The following is a 21,389-nucleotide window of genomic DNA, read 5'->3' as shown; positions in this document are numbered from 1 at the left end:
ACATGCTACACTGGAATACAAGATGTTTCCTTTAAAGGATGCCGAGCTAGGAGCTTTCACCTTCTTTGCTTCAGCCCTTCCAAACGATGTTTGTGGCAGCAATGGCCTGCCTTTGACACCAAACTCTATAAAAATCCTGGGCCGTTTTCAGATTCTCAAAACAATTACCCATCCCAGGCTTTGCCAGTATGTGGACATTTCTCGTGGAAAACATGGTAAGTGTAATGTCCCACCCTTGGCTTTTGGGTGTGCATGTAAGAGTGTTACAGTAATTATTGTGTGTGTGTGTTTCAGAACTTTAGACTTCAAAGAAGTCTTCAGAGGTTTTTTTTTTTTTTTCCCTAAAGCAGCAATTTGCTTTTCTTCAGACTGACTCTATAGCAACTTTTTTCAGTCTTGTCTCCATTGTTACACATAACAGATGCAGATGAAGGGTGCTGCTGGCTTTCAGGCCTCTGTTATCCTGTAGTTCAGATCACACTGATAATTTTTAGGTATTTCCTTTTCTTTTTCACACTCTGCCTATCTCTCTTTTCTCCCCTTCCCAGCTCTGTCCTGACTTTTTCTAATAAATCTACTTATTTAGATTTTCAGTCCTTTTGTTTCATAGATTCCTGTAATGCATCATTCTGTCCTGTTTTTCTTTAATTCCTTAAATCTCTCTTTTGATGTGTGACGTTTAAAAGAAATGTGGTCCACAGAAGACAGTATCAAAAATTCTTTCCTGCCTCTTATATTTTGAAACTTATTGCTGACCCATATATCTCGCAAGGCACAGTGAAGATGAAATATAACCTTCAGTTCACACTTCTTGGTATATTTCTTGCAGACCACTGAATGCTGCAGATTACCAAGGCTACAGTCTTAAACATATGTAACTAGGACTACCGTATTTATCGGCGTATAACACGCACAGGCGTATAACACGCATCTTCATTTTAAGAGGGAAATTTCAGGAAAAAAATAAGGGTAGCTCAGAACTTTTTTTTATTAATATTATTACCACATAATCCCTCCCCCTCCCCTCCCCAAAGAAAGGGTCTCCACTTACCATATTCATCAGCTGCCAGCGGCTGTGATAATATGCGGCGGGCGCAGCACTGACATCACGTCACGATGCTGCGCCGCCGCTAGGCACTATTGGGAACGGGATCCCTTAAAGAGGATTCCGTTCCCTGGACATCGGCGTATAACACGCATACATCATTTGCCCCCTATTTTCAGGGGGAAAAAGTGCGTGTTATACGCCGATAAATACGGTAAGTGCCATCAATGGAACTTACTTTTGATTAGGCTTGTATAGCATCATGCAGGAAGTTTGTTTTTTTAAATGCATCTTTTTAGCCATTTTAATGTACTAACTTTTTATAGTAAATAGTGTTTATAAATATTTTTTGGAACACATTTGTGTGCTTGTCTGTCAAACATTAGTGGTTCCCAAACTGTGCACAGATGCAAACTTACAGGGGCGCCATCTTGGCTGGACCAAGATCTCATGAGATTTGGCCATGGTGACCCATGCCCTAGTGACATCCAAGATCTCATACCTGGCCACGGTGACCCATACCCTAGTAACATCCAGATTAGATTACTGCAGTGCGCTCTGTGTGGGGCTGCCTCTGAAGATGGTCTGGAAACTGCAACTTGTGCAGAACACGGCGGCCCGTGTAGTTGCTGGGGCTTGTCGATTCAACTCAGTCGGGCTGCTGCTTCAGCAGCTACACTGGCTGCCAGTTCGTTTCCGGGCTGAATTCAAAGTGCTAGTTTTGACTTTTAAAGCCCTATACCTATAAGGTCCAGGGTATTTGAGGAATCGCCTCCTTCATATAATCCGACCCATCCTCTCAGGTCATCAGAGGGGGCCTTTCTGACTCTGCCGCCACTAGCAGAGGTGAGGGGGATGGCGGCAAGAAAGAGTGCCTTCTCAGTGGTGGCTCCCCATTTGTGGAACTCTCTACCCCTGGAATTGAGAACAGCTCCCTCTTTAGAGTCCTTTCGGCGGGGGCTTAAGACCTTTTTATTTAGGGAGGCCTTTTTATGCTGACACTAAGGGGCATGGCACTTTTTGAATAGATTTTAATTTGGGATCCAGGCTTTTTTGTGTTTTATTGTTTTTAATGTTCTTATAGGTATATCATGTTTGAGTGTCCTCATGGGATAGAAAGGTGGGGTATAAATCTCTTAAATAAATAATAAATATCACATGACCTCCGGACTGCTGGTGCCATCTCTGTTCTCCCACAGAGCTAAGTGCACCGTGACCAGGGGTAAGTTTGGGAACCTCTGGTGTAAAGTAACAAGCCCACACTCCATAAGATAAGTTAGTAAGGTGTTGATAAGATGGGCATCTGCTCCATCAAAGGCAGGGTATAAATCTTTTAAATAATTAAATAAAGTAAGTTGGATAGCCTGTCTGTGAGCCCCTTGAAATTCCTGTGGGTAGCTTCTGAAACTTCCTATAGGCATTTCAAAGGGCTACACACTGATTACAGGCATTATTTTCAAAGTCCCTGCTGCCTCTGGAAGGTTTCTGCTGGCTTCCTGAGTGAATGCAGCAAGGACCTTCAAAATGTTGTCTGTGGTCAGCAAAGAGGCTTTGAAGCGACTGGATAAAGCAGAAGCCCTACAAGTAAAGTACTCTTACACCTAAGCCCATTGATCTCTTAGGACCAATGGTTCATTATGTGCATATTCGCTATCTGCTAGGGTTTTCAGGAATCTAACCCCAGCGGATAGCAAAACTGACTGTATATAACAATCTCTTGCATTGGTCTGCACATAATCTCACTGGAAGAGATTTTTCTTATGTTATTTGTAAGGAAAAAAAAAAGAGAGAGAGCCAGTTTTAATGTGTGCATTTTACATAGCCACAGGTTTGATTTGGGATTGCTTAGACCCCAGTCCAGCCATTTTCAACCTTTTTCAGGTCATGGCACACTGACAAGGCACTAAAGTTGTCGAGGCACAAGGCACACTACTAGTTTATTATTATTATTATTATTATTATTATTATTATTATTAATTTAATTAATATAACTAAGGGCACAAGCCTAACCAGGTCTACTCAGAAGTAGGTCCTATTTTGTTAAATGAGGCTTACTCTCAGGAAAGTGTGGTTAGGATTGCAGCCTTAGATCATTACATGACAATGAAAGAAATTCCCAAGAAGCTTGGAGAGGAAGGTGTATGTGGTTTCTGGAAAGGAAGAACAATGTTTTGAAGAAGGTCTGTTCAAACTGTTATCAACTGATATGCTCTGATATGCCAGGAAGTGTTGGTAAAGAGAGATGAGACTGAGCATACTGGAGAAATGTGCGATGAGGGGCAGTGAGGAGATGTGGCTGGAACAAGTGCAGGATTCACTGGGGTGGGGGGAAGAGAGAGAGAATGGGAGGCAACTGACTCTGGACTTTGGAAGGTGGGGAAGAGGGAGGGAGGGGCAGAAAGAGAGTGGTTACTGTGCAGAGATGTGTGTGCAGGAAGGGAGGAAGTAGGGTGGGGGGGAAGAAAAGCATCACTTGTCTTCTCATTTATTCAAGAAAGAGTGCAACCAAGCCTCTGTACATCTACTACATCTACCCCCCCCCCTACAGATCCCTAATTAATAGCGAATCCAGTAGAATGAGAGAAAAAACTTCCCCAACTGGTGAATAAAGCAGGTGATTTCATCCATTTGCAGGAGGTAACAGAGTTGATCAGACCAGGACTCAGCGTGGGGCCTTTGTGCTTTTCATTACATCAGTGAATTGCTGTCACATTACCAGTAGTACAAACTAGTTACAGATAATTTTTTTTAAATATTGTAGCTTTTTTCTTTTTTAAAAAATCTTGTAAATTACTGAGCAGAGCAATACAGAGCCATCATTGTGCCGGCACTGGCCCACTGTGCCAGCTCCCAAGTGTCATGAATGTGCTGTAAAGCATATTTTTACAGACTCAGGAGTCGACTGGGCTGGCACGGGGTCCCATGCCGGAGCTGGCACGCAGTCCTATGCCGGCTCCCGGAGGCTGGGTCCAGCCCTGGATAGGGTGTTTGCATCAGCCAGCGTGGAGGATGGCAGGGGAATGTTCAGGGTGGGGAGGGGGCGTTTTAGGGTGGATCAGGCCACAGGAGGAGGTGGGTTTGGCCATGGCAGCACAGGTCAAATCCTTACTCTTACTCCTGGCCCAATCTTCTTACACGGATTTGCACCACCAAAATTGCTGGTGCAGATCCAAGTAGCCTCATAGGGATGTCTGGGACTAGACATGGGGTAAGGAGAAAAATATCTCCTTACCCTGAGGTGACTTTCACCTAACTTGCACTAGATACAGCGCAGGCCACTCTGCTTGGTTGTTCCAGTACAAGTTAGAATTGCGCTCTTAATCCTTCTGTTTGGGGGGAGAAAAGGTAAGGTGTGTTTCCAAATGAATTTGGATAACTTTTCCCCTTTAAATGTTTCTCCTTTAAATGTAGATAAACAGAGAAAGGAGAAAGAAATCTGTGTGTACTCCCAGCAACCTCAGACGATTTTTACATTGTAATTTTACTTGACTCACTATTGAAAAAAAGTTTCAGTTTGTTTCAGTTATTCAGTTATTCCTGTTTGTTTTCAGTTTTAATTTTGCTTTCCTTTACTTATGTGTGAAAATGTACTCTTGAGACTAAGAATTGCCAGTGCTAACTATAATACGTACTAAAACACATTTCTAATATACGTGCAAATGCATTTACTAAATGTTTTATATTGCCAGTTTTACAGCTGTAATTTTCAAAGCAGCGTGCCAGAAAATGCATCTGTCTGCAGCTATTCTGATATTGTCTTAATGCTTTCTCAGAATTGTGAAGGTTAAAATAACAGGAAAACAATTGGTCATGTATTGTCTGTGCCTGAACTACCTACTTTCAAATAATTGTTATTTGTGTTAATTCATTTATCATTGGTATAATATATGCCTGGTCTGATAGTATATTTCACTAAAATAAGTGCACATCCTCTTTGCATTGCAAGATGTTGCAATAATATTTTAATTTGAAGGGAATGCAAGAGTGAAAATGTTTGGTGTTTAAGTGTATCAGGATACTAAATCTGCTTTTGAACATGTGTATATTTTTCATCAGAGAGGCTGGTGGTTGTTGCTGAACACTGTGGAAGGAGTCTGGAAGACTTGCTCCGAGACAGGAAACCAGTGAGGTATGGTATCAAGGAAAACATTGCAAGGATGCTTGTTAATTGAAAGGTTTATCTACTTTAAATGACAAAGTCCAGATATACTTTTTCTCGATGACCTTTATGGGTCCATACAGATTCAACATGCACAATTTCCAGTACACTACCATTCTGACAGCCAGATAAACACATTCTTAGGATGAAGTATATATTTACTTCTGCACAAAGTTTAAGGTTTATGATGAAGGTGCTGAGACCTGCCAAGCATTTTGTTCAGTATATTTTGTTTCCTGTTAAGTAACATTGCATATAAAGATCTCTTTAGAAAAAAAACACACACATCTGAGCCCTGCCAAAGAATTGTGCACACATGGTTAAGATTTCACAGCTTGGCTGTTAATTGTGCTGGATTATATGATTGAAAATGATGAATGGTAGCTTTTAATGCAAAAAGAAAGCAAATGTGTATGATGAATTTTTTTCACTTTCTGTGTGACAAGAATGTTAATATAGTTCAAGAACTTCTTCTTCCACCCCACAGGGGACACTTTCTGCTTGGATGGGTGGCCTGGAGCTCCCAACTATAGCTGAACTTAGTGTAGAATATGGAGCAACAATCATGTTGTACCATTTCAGCATGGTAGCACTTCCCTTTCTGGATTCAGGCTGTGACTAGCATAACACAACTGTTGTTCATGCAATCTTTCCAGAGATGTGATAGCATGGGTGCAGTGGGAACAGGATCGTGCACTGTCCCCGCCCCATCCTCATGATGGTTCAAAACTATGAATAGCAAATGCCTGCCTATGTACTGGGTGGTTGTATATAGACTCTGTACACGTGATCTGTAGCCTGAAAGGATACTGCATTAGCAGAATATATAGCTTGTCCATCTGTATAAACTGTTGACAGCTTTGGATCACAATCCTGCAGTTTCCCACCACCAGTCAACATGCTCATGTCTACATATATATTGCATGAACAAAGCTAATGTACACAGGTTTGGGCACGAAGAATAGATGCTTTTCAGGTTTGCAGCTGGCTGAGTGTTGGATGTTAATGTCAAATCAGAGCTCCTGGGGGGGGGGTGTTCCCTTGTGCCAGTTCTGGGAGCAATGAACTTGATCTCATAGCCTTTTGTCAGTGTGCAGCAGCATATAGGATCAGGATGTTATAGTTGTATCTAAACTGTGATAGGCACTGTGAAATACTTAGTTGTTCTCATGGATGGAACAGTTAATGCAACAGTAATACTGAGGATTTATATAGAACCTTTGATGTTAAAATCACCTCACATATGAGGCCAGTAAGTGTTATCCCTCTGTTGAAACCTGGAAACTAAAGAATGGTTTGCCTAATGCCACTATCGATCTCTTAAGATGCTTGTGTGATGTCCGTTGTATCCTAAGCCACTCCTGGCAATACTGCACTAATGTTGGCTCAACAAGAGCTGTATGCCAAGCCTGTCCTGGCAAAGCAATGCTGGTATACAACTTCCCAGAAAAACTCCAATATCCATGGAAAAATTAAAACAGGCCATTATCATTAGCCATTGTGGATGGTGCCATTATGACCAGGAAGCCAATCACCACATCCGATCTGCCCCAATAGTGCTGGCTGCAGAAGCGTTGTCAGGGTGGGGCGGAGCAGGCATAGGACCAGTGAGTAGTCATAGCAGGGGCCACTCCCTGCCAGGCACTAGGAATGAGCAGCAGAGAAACAAGTACCACCAACAACCAGGGTTAGATGCCCCATGGACATTAAACACAACATGACACAAGGATGCCACAGCACCACCCATCTCCTCCAGGAGACACAGTGGTGTTAGAAGCAATGGGAGGGAAACAAAGTACTGGTTGGAACTTCTGCACCTGGAATTCAAGTCCCCTCATCCCATTCCCGCAGACCCATCCAAGGAATGCTTTCTGCATGGCTGACCAGAAACACCCATGGCAGGGACAAAAGAAGAGGGTGAGGTAGGTCTAGAAACCACTTCAGCTACACAGGATGCCTCCTGCAACATCTTACCCAGCTAACCACACACACACCCCATGCCCTTTGCTTCCTTCTTCGTTGGCACTTGCCAGTTTGCCTATCAGTATGTTGCCCTTTGTATCCCCCTGCCCACCATATATCATGACAGCAGAGAATAGGGGTTTCATTGTCACTGAGGAGTGTCCTGTTCTCCCCCCTCCCCTGGAACCCACAAAGTCAGAGTGAAGATGCTGCAGCATATGGGTGCAGTGACAGCTTTCCTCCCACTGTACCCCAACCTGAGGCCACCTAAGGCAAGAAACAATTAGTTTGAGAAGGAATCCCTATCTCCTAACAAAGAGGCAACAGGTTTGACCAAGTCAACATTTGTATTGAACTATATCGGTGATAGAGCAGTATCTGAAAGAGAAACACACAAGTGAGATTGCCACCCATCTCTTCCCAGCAGGGCTATGTGCCATTGCATGTCATCCGGCAGTTAAGTGACAGGTGCTAGTGAGGTCTGGCTAGACTAGTTGGTTCACTGTCTGCCAAGGAGTTTATAAATCCACAGGGACCTGACTGGAATGAATAGGCCAGCAACCTCTTCAAGCAGCAGCTGAGCTCCCATTGGTTGCTGCAGGCAGGTTATAGGCCTTCTTTGGGGTTGGCATAATATTCACACCTCTTCCTGTGGGGATGAAGAAAAAACGTAGAGACTGTAACAAGGAATAGAAAACAGCATCAGTCACATCTGTTTTCTGGCTTGAAATGCATGCTCAGTGTTTGTGAAGGAGAGTGGGGCCATCAGAGCATACATGCATTCGTGTTCTGTTGGGAGTGAGAACATGGTAGCTTGGACAATTACCTTGCCTTCTCCAGTATTGGGCGGAAGACCAATGTTCAACCCCTTGCCATGTGTCATCTTATCTGAAATGTTGTCATCCTGACGGGCTTTAGAACTGAGGTTGTTGTGCTGTGGTTGGCTCCCCAATATGCTGTATCCTATGCTTCATTTGTAGAAAAGTGTTCATGGCAGGGAGGTGGCAGAAGGTGCATTTTTCTGCAGTTTTTCCTCACCCCATTGTTCCTTTTGGGGTTCCTCCTGCCTATGCCAACTCTGTCACTGACGTAGCATTTTTCTGGCATCAGGAGTGTGCTCATGATGGAAAGCGGGATTAAGATATGGAATATGTCCTCAATAACTTATCCCTTCCACATTACACTTTAATTTCCTCCCGTTTGTGGCCTCTGAGCTAGCAGAGTTGCACTGGCATTGAAGTGATGTATGAGGTACATCAGCATGATTGCTGGAGTTGTGCCAGCATTCGTGTTGCATTTGCACCAGTGAGGCTGTCATTGCACCAGCATATGTAGAGGCATGTGGGTGTATCTGGGTTATAGGATCAGGCTGTAGTCCGATACACACTTTTCTGGGAGTAAGCCCCATTTAACACAGTAGAAATTATTTCCAAGTAAGCATGAATAGGATTGTATTGCTAGTGTTGCTTGGAACCAAGATTTAAAGAAGGGACCTTCTGGTTCGTAGCGCAGTTTTTTAGCCATGAGACTACACCAGCTCTCTAGTGTGTTCTAACCATTATTCCATTTGCACATTAAAATCTCTTTTGTGGATTTTTTAACCTTGGATTTCTCTAAGCGTTGTTAGTCTTTCTACTTCGTACATTTCATAGTCTTTCTAATTTACCATAGATACTTGCCTATAAGGTGAGAAATTTCTACCAATAAGGTGAGAAATTTCTACTAATAAATCAAGCATAGATTGTCTTATATGTGGTTCACTCATATAAGGGGTCAGGGCTGTTCAGGTGCGTTGTGGCAGACAGGAGAAACCTGGAGGATCTCTGAAGCGCTGAGTAACATTTTGAGTGATTACAGACAGCTTACAAACACCAGCTTTGTTTACATTTGTTGGAGCTCCATTGTAGAGTCTTCCTGCCTGAATGTGTAATAAGTTATTCCTCCTAACACTTTTCACGAAGCAGGGTGTCGTGCTGATGTAAGCTATTTATGTTGCTTTATATTGGTGCTGCATTTGTTTAAGAAGGTTTCTAAAAGTGCAAATGCTTTTATTTTTTTAGCTATTCAGTGCAATGTTCAATTCTGTTGTTTTAAGGCAGGGGTGCTCACACTTTTTTGGCTCGAGAGCTACTTTGAAACCCAGCAAGGCCTGGAGATCTACCAGGGTTTTTTTTAAATGTTCGCGCCATCATAACATATAACATTTATGTGTACAATGTATGTTGGTGTACGTTGCATAACCGCATGAGCCAATATTGCACAACACAACATAATTAACTATAAACATTTTTATTGTTTATAGATAAACAATATTTTATTGTTTTATAACAATATATTTTATTTATTTTACAATAACAATACATTTTATTTATTTTAAACTTGTAATTACTTGTAATTACTTTGTAATGCCTGAGCTTGCCCCAAACCCTCCAGGGCACACCTGAGGACCGTTAGTGGCACACTAGGGTGGTCTAGCCAAGCCATCCTTCTTACTCAGGCTTAAGTGGCTGGGGGGGATAGTTGAATGAGGGCCAGGGGAATGGATCTTGAGTGGATGGGACAAGTGGGGGGGCACTGTACAGGGGGGACACAAGTGGGGGGGGCAGAGTGAGTGGGGCAAGAAGGCAAGAGGGGAACAGGGACTTTTCCAAGCCAGGACCCCCCCCCCCAATTGAACTTTCTTCCCAGTGTCTGATTTGGGAGCCCACCACCACCATCTTCCTCATCCTCACCCTGGTCCAACTTTGTGCCCAAAGTTTGCCACACGTGCCCACCTCTCTCTGGGTCTCGGCTCCCCCCCCCCCCGAGGCCGGCAGCACCTCCTGGCCGGAGCAGTGCCGTGCGCCCCCCGGCTCAGCGGCGCATGGATCGCCGGCCTCCATGACCCAAGCGCGCAGCTCACAATCACCTCCTGTGACAGCCCCACGGGGGGTGGGTGGCGGGGGAGCCCCTCCCCTCGGGTCCGCTCCTTCCTCCTCCTCCTCCTCTTCCTCGGGCACGCCGCTGCCGGGCTGCGCTCCCTCCTCCCCGGCTGTCCTCTGCTCTGCAGACTCCCGCGGTTTCCTCCTCTTCTTTCTCAGGCGTCACCTTCTTCGATGCCCCCCAAGGAAGCCCCGCAGCCAGCATGGGGCGGAGGGGGGAGCCTGCCAGGCGCCCGGAGCTGCCCGGCCAGCCTCGGCCCCGATCCTCCGCCCTGCGGCCAGCGCAATCCTCGTGCGCCTTGAGCAGCCTCCCCTCACAGGCTCGGGGGCTCCTGCAAGGGGGCAGAGTTGGGGGGTGAGCCCGGCTGGGTGACTGCGGCTTGCCAGCCCTCTGTGTGTGTGTGTGTGTGTGTGTGTCAGTGCCTACAGACAGGTGGCGGGGAGCCCCTCCCCTCGGGTCCACTCCTTCCTCCTCCTCCCCAAGGAAGCCCCGCAGCCAGCATGGGGCGGAGGAGGGAGCCTGCCAGGCGCCCGGAGCTGCCCGGCCAGCCTCGGCCCCGATCCTCCGCCCTGCGGCCAGCGCGATCCTCGTGCGCCTTGAGCAGCCTCGCCTCGCAGGCTCGGGGGCTCCTGCGAGGGGGCAGAGTTCAGGGGGGAGCCCAGCTGGGTGACTGCGGCTTGCCAGCCGTGTGTGTGTGTGTGTGTGTGTGTCAGTGCCTACAGACAGGGCTCCGCGATCGACTGATTTTGCCTCGGGATCGACCGGTCGATCCCGAACAACGTATTGAGCACCCCTGTTTTAAGGGGTTGGGAATGGCGCAAGTACTACATAAGCACCTTGTTAATGTCTTCAAAAATGGTGGCATGGTCAGATCCTTTCACCCCTTTCAATCAGGCTCCAGGGCAAGCTGTAGCTCCTCCTCACAAGTACCATTCCTCAAGTTTTACCCCTGACTTATCTGAGGGTCATAGAATATTCCATGATTTTGGCAGATAGCCTGCCTCGACTTACCTGTGAGATAGCCTTATAGGCAGGTGTCTGCTATATTTAGCCATGTGTCCTGTCCTGTTTTATAGATTAAGGATAAGCATCCTTCAGTCTTGGAAGACCACGGCATCGCGCTCTGAATGGTGGTTCTGAAACAGAGTGTCCTCTCCAGTGCGCAAAGCCTGGGTAAAGTAGATATGGAGGATAGACTGTACAAAATACAAGATATGTTTTACACTTGTATAACTAAGTCAGAAATTTTATTTTAAATGCTAACCCTTACAGAAAAGGGTAATGCAAGATGTGTTCAATTATAAGAGTTAGTAAATCCCCATGGAAACAAAGCACTTTCTTATGGGGAAACAATGAGAGTACTTCTGTTTGACAACCTGCAGTTTGAACATGGTAAATAGATAATGAGTTATCTTGATTGATTTCCATGGTTTCTCTGGGAAATAGGGAAGGAGACTGTTTGTCTCGTGCAGAGAATGTATTGAATGAGCAGGTGAATGTGTTGAATTGAAACACCAAACTTCCCTGGGTTTATATTGAAACTAGAAATGTTAAGATTGGACAAGTGGCATTAATTTTCTCAAATATTTTATGCACTATGATTATTGACATGCTTGCCTTTGAAAGCCTTGGGTTGTATCTGAACCCCAAACAGACTTTTGTCCCCTCCTTCACCCTATAGCAACCTAAGGTCAGCAATACAATTCCCTGCATTTCAGTTCCTGCTGAGCTGCGTTACTCAGCCTTCCTTTTCAGCGTCCTTTTCTTTTCTCCAGCCTAAAGTACATTTCAAGAAGTACACATTGATCTAGACCAGCTGCAGTTGATAAGATAAAATATTTGGGCTTATAGCCTAAGTTCCTTTTGTGCAACTAGAAGGCACTTCCATTTGTGCAGAGGGTGTTATAACTAAATCTCCCCTTAATTCTGCAGTCCTCTGTGACCTATTCAGTTCTATTCTGGGGGGGGGGCTGTATCCCCCCTGAATGGAATTCTGGCAGGTACATAGGACTGCTATGCCAAGGAGGCAGTCGAGAAGTTGCTTCAGTGAATATCCTTCTGCATATTCTTTCCTTAAGTTATGGCTCCTTAGCATTTTTAAATGTTCAAAGTGCATCAAGTACAATATATTGTAAACCTTATCACAACCCTGTAAAATAATATTCTTAAGGTGGTTCAATTTCAGCAGTTATAATATATATCAGTGGTTCCCAAACTGGTGGGTCGTGACCCAGCAGCAAGGGAAGCATTTGTTCCTACTCCTTTAAGGGGCATGGGGGGGAGGCAACAACGCAATCCCCAGGATTGTGCTGCTGCTGGGGATGGGAGGGGTTTTTCTTAGCTTGCCTGCAGGCAGCACTGCAGTCCTGTAGGGTCTTGAGGGGTTTGGGGAGCCTTCCGCAGGGCTCCGCTTATCTAAAAAAAGAAAAAAAAGGCACTTAAGGTTTGGGTGATGAAACAGGAAGTGCCAGTTTTTTCTGGTACTTTTAAAAAGTTCTTTTTAAAAGACTTTTTACAGACCTGCAGAGAGCTCTCCAGACCCCCTAGGACTGTAGCACTGGCTGCAGGTAAGTAATAAACCCCCCTCTCATCCCCTGCAGCAGCACAATCCTGGGGATCACGTTGCTGCCTTCCCCCCTCCTCCCCCACACATACTTACAGTGCTCCTAACTCCCTTGTCGGAGTTTGGGAAACACTAGTATATATTAATTTTCACTTTAAAAAAACACTTATTCAGCATTTTGTTTTGCATTTTTTGGTATTTTAATTCCCCAGCTATGCTAAAAGGTGAAAGAAAGAAGGCATCCTTCAGGGATGTTAAGGGGGAAAAAGTCTTACTAAAGACAGTATATAAGGAAATTGTCATTTTCATCTTTTAAAAGACCGTTTCAGTTGGGGCACACATTAGAACATGCATGTCTTATGTGCCATCCTCATCTGGTGTAGACATCACAGTTGCAACTTCAATGTTGTTAAAAGAGAAGCTGTTTCAGCTCTAGGAAACTTCCATTGAGACCAACTAACATATTTCTATTGCTTTCCACTTAATTAAAATGGACATCTTTCGGTTTATTTCAGGAGACCTTTCAATAGCCAGAAATAATTTAAGAAAGAGCAATTCCCAGTTATGCTATTCAATCCATCTTTGTCAATTAGCTCTGTAAGGAAGTATTTGGAGGCCCCCCCCCCCATTTCAATTGCATTAGTTCATGTTAGCATGATGGTTCTTATGCCCAAAGTTGACGTGCATGCTATTGTAATTAATTTCACAAACTGTTATGGAATGAGAGAAGCTGTCCTTGTGGTTTATAGATTAATTCTTCTTACACTTGCCAGGAAATAAGTCCTTTGCACCTGTACCGCAAGCTTGTCAAGTCAGCAGGAAATCTTCTATTAGGCTGTTGCTGAAATTGAAGATATACCACGGTGGACAGTCCATCTTTCCATGTATACTGCAAAACAGCAGGCTGTCCAGCTGTCTGATAGTTATTTGCAGTTAATCTTATGAAGTCATGCATCATTATGATACACATTACATATGAGGTAACGTTTACATAGGTGTTTCTGCAGATTTCTGTTTTAAGTCTACAAGAGCATCTTTTTTTCCCCCTCTCAGAGTTGATATTTCACTAGGGTCCTATTAGAAGAGCTTATCAAAAGTTTAGACTACCAAGTTAGATAACTGAAACGACTACAGCCTTGAATATATTTGTCTAAATTGTTCTGGTTTATCATAACTCACCAGGAAGGTAAATGTTGTACTGAAACATTCCAGTACACACTTCTGTTATTATCTCTATTCCCACATTAATCCATTATGTGTAGTGGAGGCCTTTGTTCAACTTAAAGCTCTTTAAAGCCTCTTAAGAACGTATTATTGCCTCTACTGTCCTTTCTCTTAATTTTGTTAATATAACCTGGGTAACAGTATAGTCACAGTTGGCCAAGATGAAATGTAGAACATCATATGTTAGTAATTTTTGGTAGAGGGTTTTGCTAACTACCACACTTGACATTATCAATGTTTATGAACTGGTAGTAGATTTTAGTATCTATAAAGTTCAGTATGGATCCAGGGTTTTGAATGATTAAAGTAGGTTTCTACAGAATAGTTTCTCTGCAAGACAAACTTCTGGGTAGCGGAACAAGGCTTTCAGATGGAATAAATTTTTTCAAAATTAAAATCTTGAATCTTGAAATCTGGATTTCAATGTCAACTTTTAACCGTTTTTGTTAAATGATTTGACAGATAACTATCATTTGCTAGCTGCTATCGCATAATCTTTGGATGTAGATTTTGGCTGTCGGAACTACTGTCAACTACACAGAGACTATTTGTCACCAAAATGTATAGGAAAAACTTTTGAGGAAATTTTTTTTTGCTATTTTTGTCACTCTGAAAGAATTCTTCCGAAATGGGTGGGACAGACCCTCCAGACTCAGCGGTGGAATGTATTCAATTTGTTTAGGAACAGGGTGTTTCATATCTTTATTTAAGCATGAGATGGAATTAAGGCAGAAGTTCTCAGTGTATTTCTTTCACAGAAATATCCTGGCTCTAGACAAGCACATTGAATGTAGCAAGACTTGCTTCTGAGTAAACATGTATAGCTCCAGGCTAGAAAGTTGCAATCAACAACCTTACGTACGAAGGCCTTTGCTTAAATGTTTAGGATTGTAGCCTTCCAACATGCTTTTGATCTTAAATCCTTCAGTAAGACTCACTTTCAAGTAAACATTTTTTCTGCTTTCATAACAGCTTAACATTGCCTATTCAAACATAAAAGCAGCTACACTATTCCATCTGTCACTGTAATTAGAAGAGTTACACAAGGAAGAAACTCATCAAGCTTACTAAGCCCCAACTAGTCTTTTAGGGCGCAATCCTGCCCTTCACTTGGGCTGCTGTGTAAGTCCCTTGTGCTGGTCCAAGAGGGTTGCACATGTGCTGGAGTTGCAAATGTGCAAATGGGTGGGGAGCAGGAGCCATGGCTGGGATCCAGCACTTATGCTGGATCCCAACCCCTGTTCCCTGGGGAGTTTGGAGTGACTTCAAGCTGCTCTGCTCTCCTTGGACTTGCACCACCTCAAGAGGTGGCACAAGTCCAAGGAGACCCTTAGGGGCAAAGGAGCCTTACTGGAGCCCAAAGGGGCAAAGTTTCCCTTGCCTCTGGCTGAGCCGCTTTGGGCCCCATCCTGCGCTGGATACAGTACAAGCCTCTTGGCTTGCCTGTTCCAGTGCAGGGTAGTATTGCGCCCTCAGCTGTTGGATGGAGCAAATTCCCATCTCTGATCTCCATCTGACTTATCCACAGATGTAGACTCTTGTGATAACGTTAAAAGCAGATTGGGAGATGTTTTTTTCGTGCGTGTGTGATTTTTATGATAAAATTGCATGTAACTTCAAATAAAAGGCATTATTAAAATAATTAAATGCACTGTTCTTTCACATTACACTTAAAAATGCCTTTTGTTTGAAGCTATATGAAATTTTACCCTAAAAATGCTAGCAAATCTAGAATGCAGATATTTAGATGACTTTTGGCACCCGCATTATGCAGTGCTCTGGTTTTGTGAGCAGAGTGGTCATAATATGTCTTCAATAAAATACAGTTGTCATATGTTTCAGAGGTTACGGTTTTGAAAAATTACCAGCAAACCATCAGAGAGATACAGAGGTATAATATGTTATACACAGAGCCTTTGATCGGAAGCAGACTATGTCTGCAGCTGTTTACTAGCTTGGTGGAAAACATGATCTGACTCGGATGAGTAGGTTTTATTTGCTCTTATTAAACTATCGTCTACTTTTTGGATTAGATGTCTTTGTTCCATCCTCCTCTAAATGCATTAATGTTATACTGCATTATGCAAAGGGAAAAAAAGTAGAATTTATATGAAAAAGGTTCTCCAAGGGATAAACATGTAACTTATTTATTTAAAAAAGGTAAAATGAGGAAGGGAGTAAAAAAGTACGTCACATGCTTTCCAGCAGCTGAACACTCATATGATTCCAATTCAGAAGCAGCAATTGATCGGGCTTGAAGTGTTGTGTGGTGCTTTAAGGCACTGAATTTGGCGTAAGGCCCCATGTGAGATCCATATGCCCAGGATGGATTCAGAGGTGTCCCACAACCCAAAGTCTAACCACAGTTGTCACTGTAAGCATGGCGGATGGGAACATATTTGTCTTTCTCTCTGTTCCGCTTTCCCTCCAACTTAAAAATGTTCTACAGATGAATAGTTATTCCTAACATAATTCTATTGAAAATATTGGATATGTTTCTTGGTTGAAAGGAAGAGAGAAGCAGCTGAGACAAAGAACATGGTTTTTTCCCTTTCAAAAGATTTTTTGAAGAAGGAAAACAAGTTTAAGAAAGAATTGTGTGGGTCAACAATTGTATGCATCCCACTTTTAAGAATAAAAAGTGAAATTCTATAGCACCCTTTGTACTAATTTAAATCAGAGGTTCTTCTCCTGCACTGCTAAGGGTGTGGGAAGGATTCCTGGGGGTGCGTGAAGTGATCCTGGATTTAAGTTCTTTTTTCTTTCATTTTTTTTCTTTTTCTTTTCTTTTTTGCCCTGATGCACACTTTTTCACTAGCTGAGCACAATTTTTAAAAAGTTTTGAATTTGGCACTGCCTATTGATGGGCCAACGAAAGCCAATAATTTTTATACTGGTCACAATATTCATTGTTTTTAAACTTCTCCCTTATTTTTCTCAAGTTTTTGATGTATTCCAATTACCTGAAATGGTAAAAAATTCTCTGTTTCAAACTTAGTTCTACTTTTTGTCATATGTTCAAAGCAATTTCAGGAAAATAGCAAATATTACTAGTAGAAATAAAATAGAATAGATGGGGAGAGGGTTTGTCAGAGTGGTTCAAAATTTTCCTGGGGGTGCATGAGGCACAAAAGATTAAGATCCTCTGCTCTAAGTCAGATCTGAGTTTAACTGTTGAACCTTGAGTTTTGGAGAAGTGTGACTAGGCGAGGCCTGAACAAATCACCTACAAACAAGATTACATTAAATAATGAAAACAGCTAACCTGATTGTGTGTTAAGCATCCAATAAAACTGTTTCTAAAATCTCTGTTCTAACCAAGTATGACAAAATGTATGTTTGGGCATGTAATCACTTCAAAGGTTTTTTTTTTTTCCTGTTTTTAATCTGCTTCCAAAAATCCATTTCCAAAACAACATTTATTCTAGTGAAGTCATGATGGAAGAAAATCCATTAGTCATGACTTGTTTATGCACTATCCAATACTGCTTTTCATAGTTGCTTTACTTTTTCATAAATATAAAATTGGAACTGAAGCAAGATTGCAAAACAATTAAAACTAAAGCAGAAGGTATCTTTGAGTAAACAAATGGTATCCTGCTTGGAGCTGTTGAAGATATGTTCATTTATTGGTATTGCACCATTTGACCCTTCGCAAAGAATTAGAGCAGAGGTTTTAAAGCAAGGGCGTTGCAACTCCCTAGCCAGAGAGCCCTGGCCTCTGCTCCCTTAAGTGGTGGAGAGGAGGGAAGGCAGTGATGTGATGTGCTTGATCAGGGGTGTCAAACCCGTTTCATTCAGAGGGCCAAAGTTAGCATTCAGGATGCCTGATGAGGGCCGGAAGTGACGTCATTATCCAGAAAGTGACATCATTAAGCAGCTGATGGCCAGAAATCAGCACTTTGTTCTCATTAACTGCAAATCGCAAAAGAGAAAATACGCAAATCTTGATCATATTTCAAGATATAGGAGAGCCCAATTTTCATGTGGGCTGCTGTTTCAGCAGTAACACCTCAGCACTCTCAGCAGCTGAGAGCCTGAGAACTGGATAAAAAGCTTCTGGGGGCCGCATCTGGCCACTGGGCCTCATGTTTGACACCCCTGCGCTAGATTGTGCCACTTTGGAGGGGCACAGGGGCTTGCTGCCACTTACCATAGTGTGTAGCAGCCTTCTAGGATTGCAGGGACTCCCGCACCAGCCTTTGCAGGGCTCCCCATGCTGCGAAGACCCTCAAAATCACAATCGCAACCACTTCTGATTTTGCGTTTGCAAAACTGGAAGTGGTCCTGATTTCGATTTTGACTATCTCCGCATGTTGGGGAGCCTTGCAGAGGCTGGCGCAGGGTCTCTCCACACCCCTGAGAAGCTGCTGCAGGCTATGGTATGTGGCAGCAATCCCCTGTGCCCCTCCAGAGTGGGGCAATCTAGTGCTTTGCATCACTGCATTCCCCCCATCCGTGCATACTTACTGCATGTACTCTCTCTGAGAGTTTGAGAACCACTGAATTAGAGGTTAGGCACTTGTCTCAAGGAGATTGCAATCTAAAATGGATGCAAGGAAGTCAGTGGTGGAGGGGGAAGAAATTGAGAGTAGAGATAAGCAGGGGTTGAAAATGTGGTTATTTCAGTTATGCATACTTGGGCTTGGTTACAAATGAGTATGTGGCAGTGTTGGGAAAACACAGCGGGGCTTGACTCTAGTCGAGTCACCGAGTCACTGCCCACCACGACTCAAATTGAAAAAGAGTCCTAATGGGGGCTCTTTCCAAGTCTCTAAGTCACCCCTTTAGTGACTGTAATGGACTCCAGTCAAGATGCCCTCCCCAATTTAAAAAGCCAGCCCTGGAAAAAATAGAGGCCTGGGCTCTGTGTGTGTGTGTGTGTGTGTGTGTGTGTGTGTGTGTCAGAGTTTTCTTTGAACACTCCCCCGCTGTCCCTGCCCATCTCTAAACAGGGTGGAAGGGGTGGGAAGGACTGAATGAGAGCTGGGACAGAAGTGGTAAGAGGGAGGAGGATCACGCTGCTCAGAGGCTTATCAGGACAACCCGATCCTTGCCAGCCCTACTCAGAAGTAGTCCCACTGTAGCCAGTCATTCAGTGGGGCTTGCTCCCCCGAGTAACAACAGAGCTAAGAAGTCATACGGTTCAAAAGAAGAATCAGGCAAAAGAGTTTTCTCCTGCCTCCGTGGTCTTTTGCAACCAATTGTAAGACAAGAACCCCCTTTGGCTCCTCCTCCTGCTCTCCCTCAGCCAATAAGAATACCCAAATGACCATGGTTTGTCCAGTGATCATTGTTTCCTTCCTATCAGAGAATGGGGAAAAAGAGCTCACTCCTGCCTCCCCCCCCCCCGCTTGCTTCATTAACCCTTCCCTTCCTCCCCAGTGCTTACCATCAGAATGATGGTCCTATGAGGTTTTCCATGCAGTGAAAACAGTAAGCAAGCACCCCCAGATACAGGCAGACTCGAGTCAGCACATGTGGGAATTAGTGTCGAGTCGGGGGGGCCCTGTCTCAAATATTTTTTAGAGTCTTGCATGCATGTGACCCACTAATTACAGAGTCACCCAAAATCATGCATTTTCGCAACTCGAGTTCCCAATACTGGTATGTGGGCTGTAGCAGTGACTCTCAATCCCTTTACCACCACAACCTATTTAATCTTTTGTGGCAGCAGTGTTGTTCTCCAGAATGCCTTGCAGCTTCCAAGTAGCACTGGCTTGCCACCTATCAAAAATTGGATCATGACGCACAGTTTGAAAACTGCTGGGCTAGGGAATTGGATCTGAAGACTTCATGGAAAAGGTGTGTTTTTCAGAAGAGATTTAAAGGGAATAAGAGAGGTGAAATGGCAAAGTTGTTCTGTGATGCAGTTTCTGGACTAAGGGGTTGCAAAGGAGAAACGTTGGAGTTGTTTAAGAAGAAGGAAGCCTTTGAACAGGGGAAAGTGGTGGCAGTGGATAAGCAAATGTCACAGGCAGGTACATGTTGAGGTATGAAAGTAGTGAGAGAAAGTGGAGGGGTACATGACAAAGCAGAAGATTAAAGATGAAGAGCTTGGCAGAATCTGGGAGTGGACGCAGTGGCATCACTAGGGTTTGCATCACATGGTGCAGGAGGCCAGTGCATCACCCCCATCATGGACCTCTCCCCATGCAGTGGGTGGGCAACACCCTAGACTGTGGGCATGGTGATGTGCCATTGGCCCCCTCCCACTTGTTTTAGGCTATAACTTTTGTTAGAATAGAGGTATTTCAATACAGTTTGTTTCATTACATTCTGCATGAAATTGCACATCAATTTATGTAACACGACGGTACTATTCGAAAATACCAAGATGTAAAAAATTTTTGTGAGTAGTGGTGTACCCCCCTTTGTGCATCATCCAGTACGGCCCGGACCCCCTGCACCTCCCTAGCAATGTCACTAAGTGGACAAGGAACCAGTGTAGGAATCTTGCATATTCAAAGCGATGAGAGAAGTTCAGGTGTGCACCCTTTGGCGACTTACTGGCTTATGCCGGGATCACATATGTGACGTCCACATGCAGTCATGTGGTCATTGGGGGTGCCGACCCCAACCCTTTGAATGCAAGGAGAGCTCTGCTCTGCTCGCCTCTGGAGGGTTGTCAGAGCCTCCCAGAGGCAGTGCACATCATGCTGCCTCTGCAAGTCTCAGACTGAAGGAAATCGCACCTTTCGTGCAATTTTCGGCTTCCTCCATGAAACCGGAAATCACGTGAGAGGCATGATTTCTCTCAGTCTGAGCCTCACAGAGCAGCACTCAGACATGTGCTGCCTCTGGGAGGCTCAGACAACCCTCCGGAGGGAAGGGAAACTGAGCATCCTCTTCCCTGCGGAGGGTTCAGATTGTGTTGAGTGTCGCTTGACAACAAGGATCACGGTCCCGATCCCCGTTCTTAACTGGCACACTACTTTAAATGACTTTGCAGCTGAGAGCCAGGTAGAAGTGAGAGGACTGAGGTGAGATAATGGATCAGCAGAAGTTCCAGTAGTCAAGGACAGACATGATTAGGGCAGGAACTAAAGTTTTTGTGTAAAGGACAAAAAGAAAAGGTCATAAAGATAGGTTATTGATCTCAGTACACCCAATTTCATGTCATTTCTCCATAGTGGAAAGGTAGATTAATTTACAATATACTCAACCATTAATCAGTTCAATTGATTTGTCAGTGCTGAATCCCCTCCTCAGCCCAGCAAGTTCACTGTGTGACCTTGGGCAGTCACACTCTCTCAGCCTTACAAAAGGTTGTTGTGAGGATGGAAGGAACTATGTATGCCACCCTGAGCTCCTTGGAGGGAGGGTGGGTTATAAATAAAATAAACTTTGAAGTTGAGGCTAATGCTTGGCTTTTCAACTAGGCTTGGCAATAGTTAGAATATCTATCAGCACGTGTTTAAATTCTGGATGTTTTTTCTACTTAATTCCTATCCTAAGTACCCCTATTTTCGCTTCTCGGTTTATTATGTATATCAAATGGAATTTGACTGGAA

The 21,389-nt window shown here is 43.9% G+C and overlaps 1 protein-coding gene across 1 annotated transcript in view; it reads left to right on the top strand.

Annotated features, from left to right (window-relative positions):
• TBCK (TBC1 domain containing kinase) overlaps positions 1 to 21,389 on the top strand; it is a 127,489-nt gene continuing 106,100 nt past the window's right edge. The window contains exons 1-2 of the mRNA XM_066631766.1: positions 1 to 215; positions 5,102 to 5,174. Coding sequence (XP_066487863.1) covers positions 23 to 215; positions 5,102 to 5,174 — 266 coding nt within the window. The 5' untranslated portion in view covers positions 1 to 22. The remainder of the gene's footprint in view (positions 216 to 5,101; positions 5,175 to 21,389) is intronic.

This window comes from Tiliqua scincoides, chromosome 6, assembly GCF_035046505.1.
Source record: "Tiliqua scincoides isolate rTilSci1 chromosome 6, rTilSci1.hap2, whole genome shotgun sequence".
Lineage (NCBI taxonomy): Eukaryota > Metazoa > Chordata > Lepidosauria > Squamata > Scincidae > Tiliqua > Tiliqua scincoides.
The sequence above is the reverse complement of the archived record's forward strand: the minus strand, read 5'-3'. Positions and strand labels throughout refer to the sequence as shown.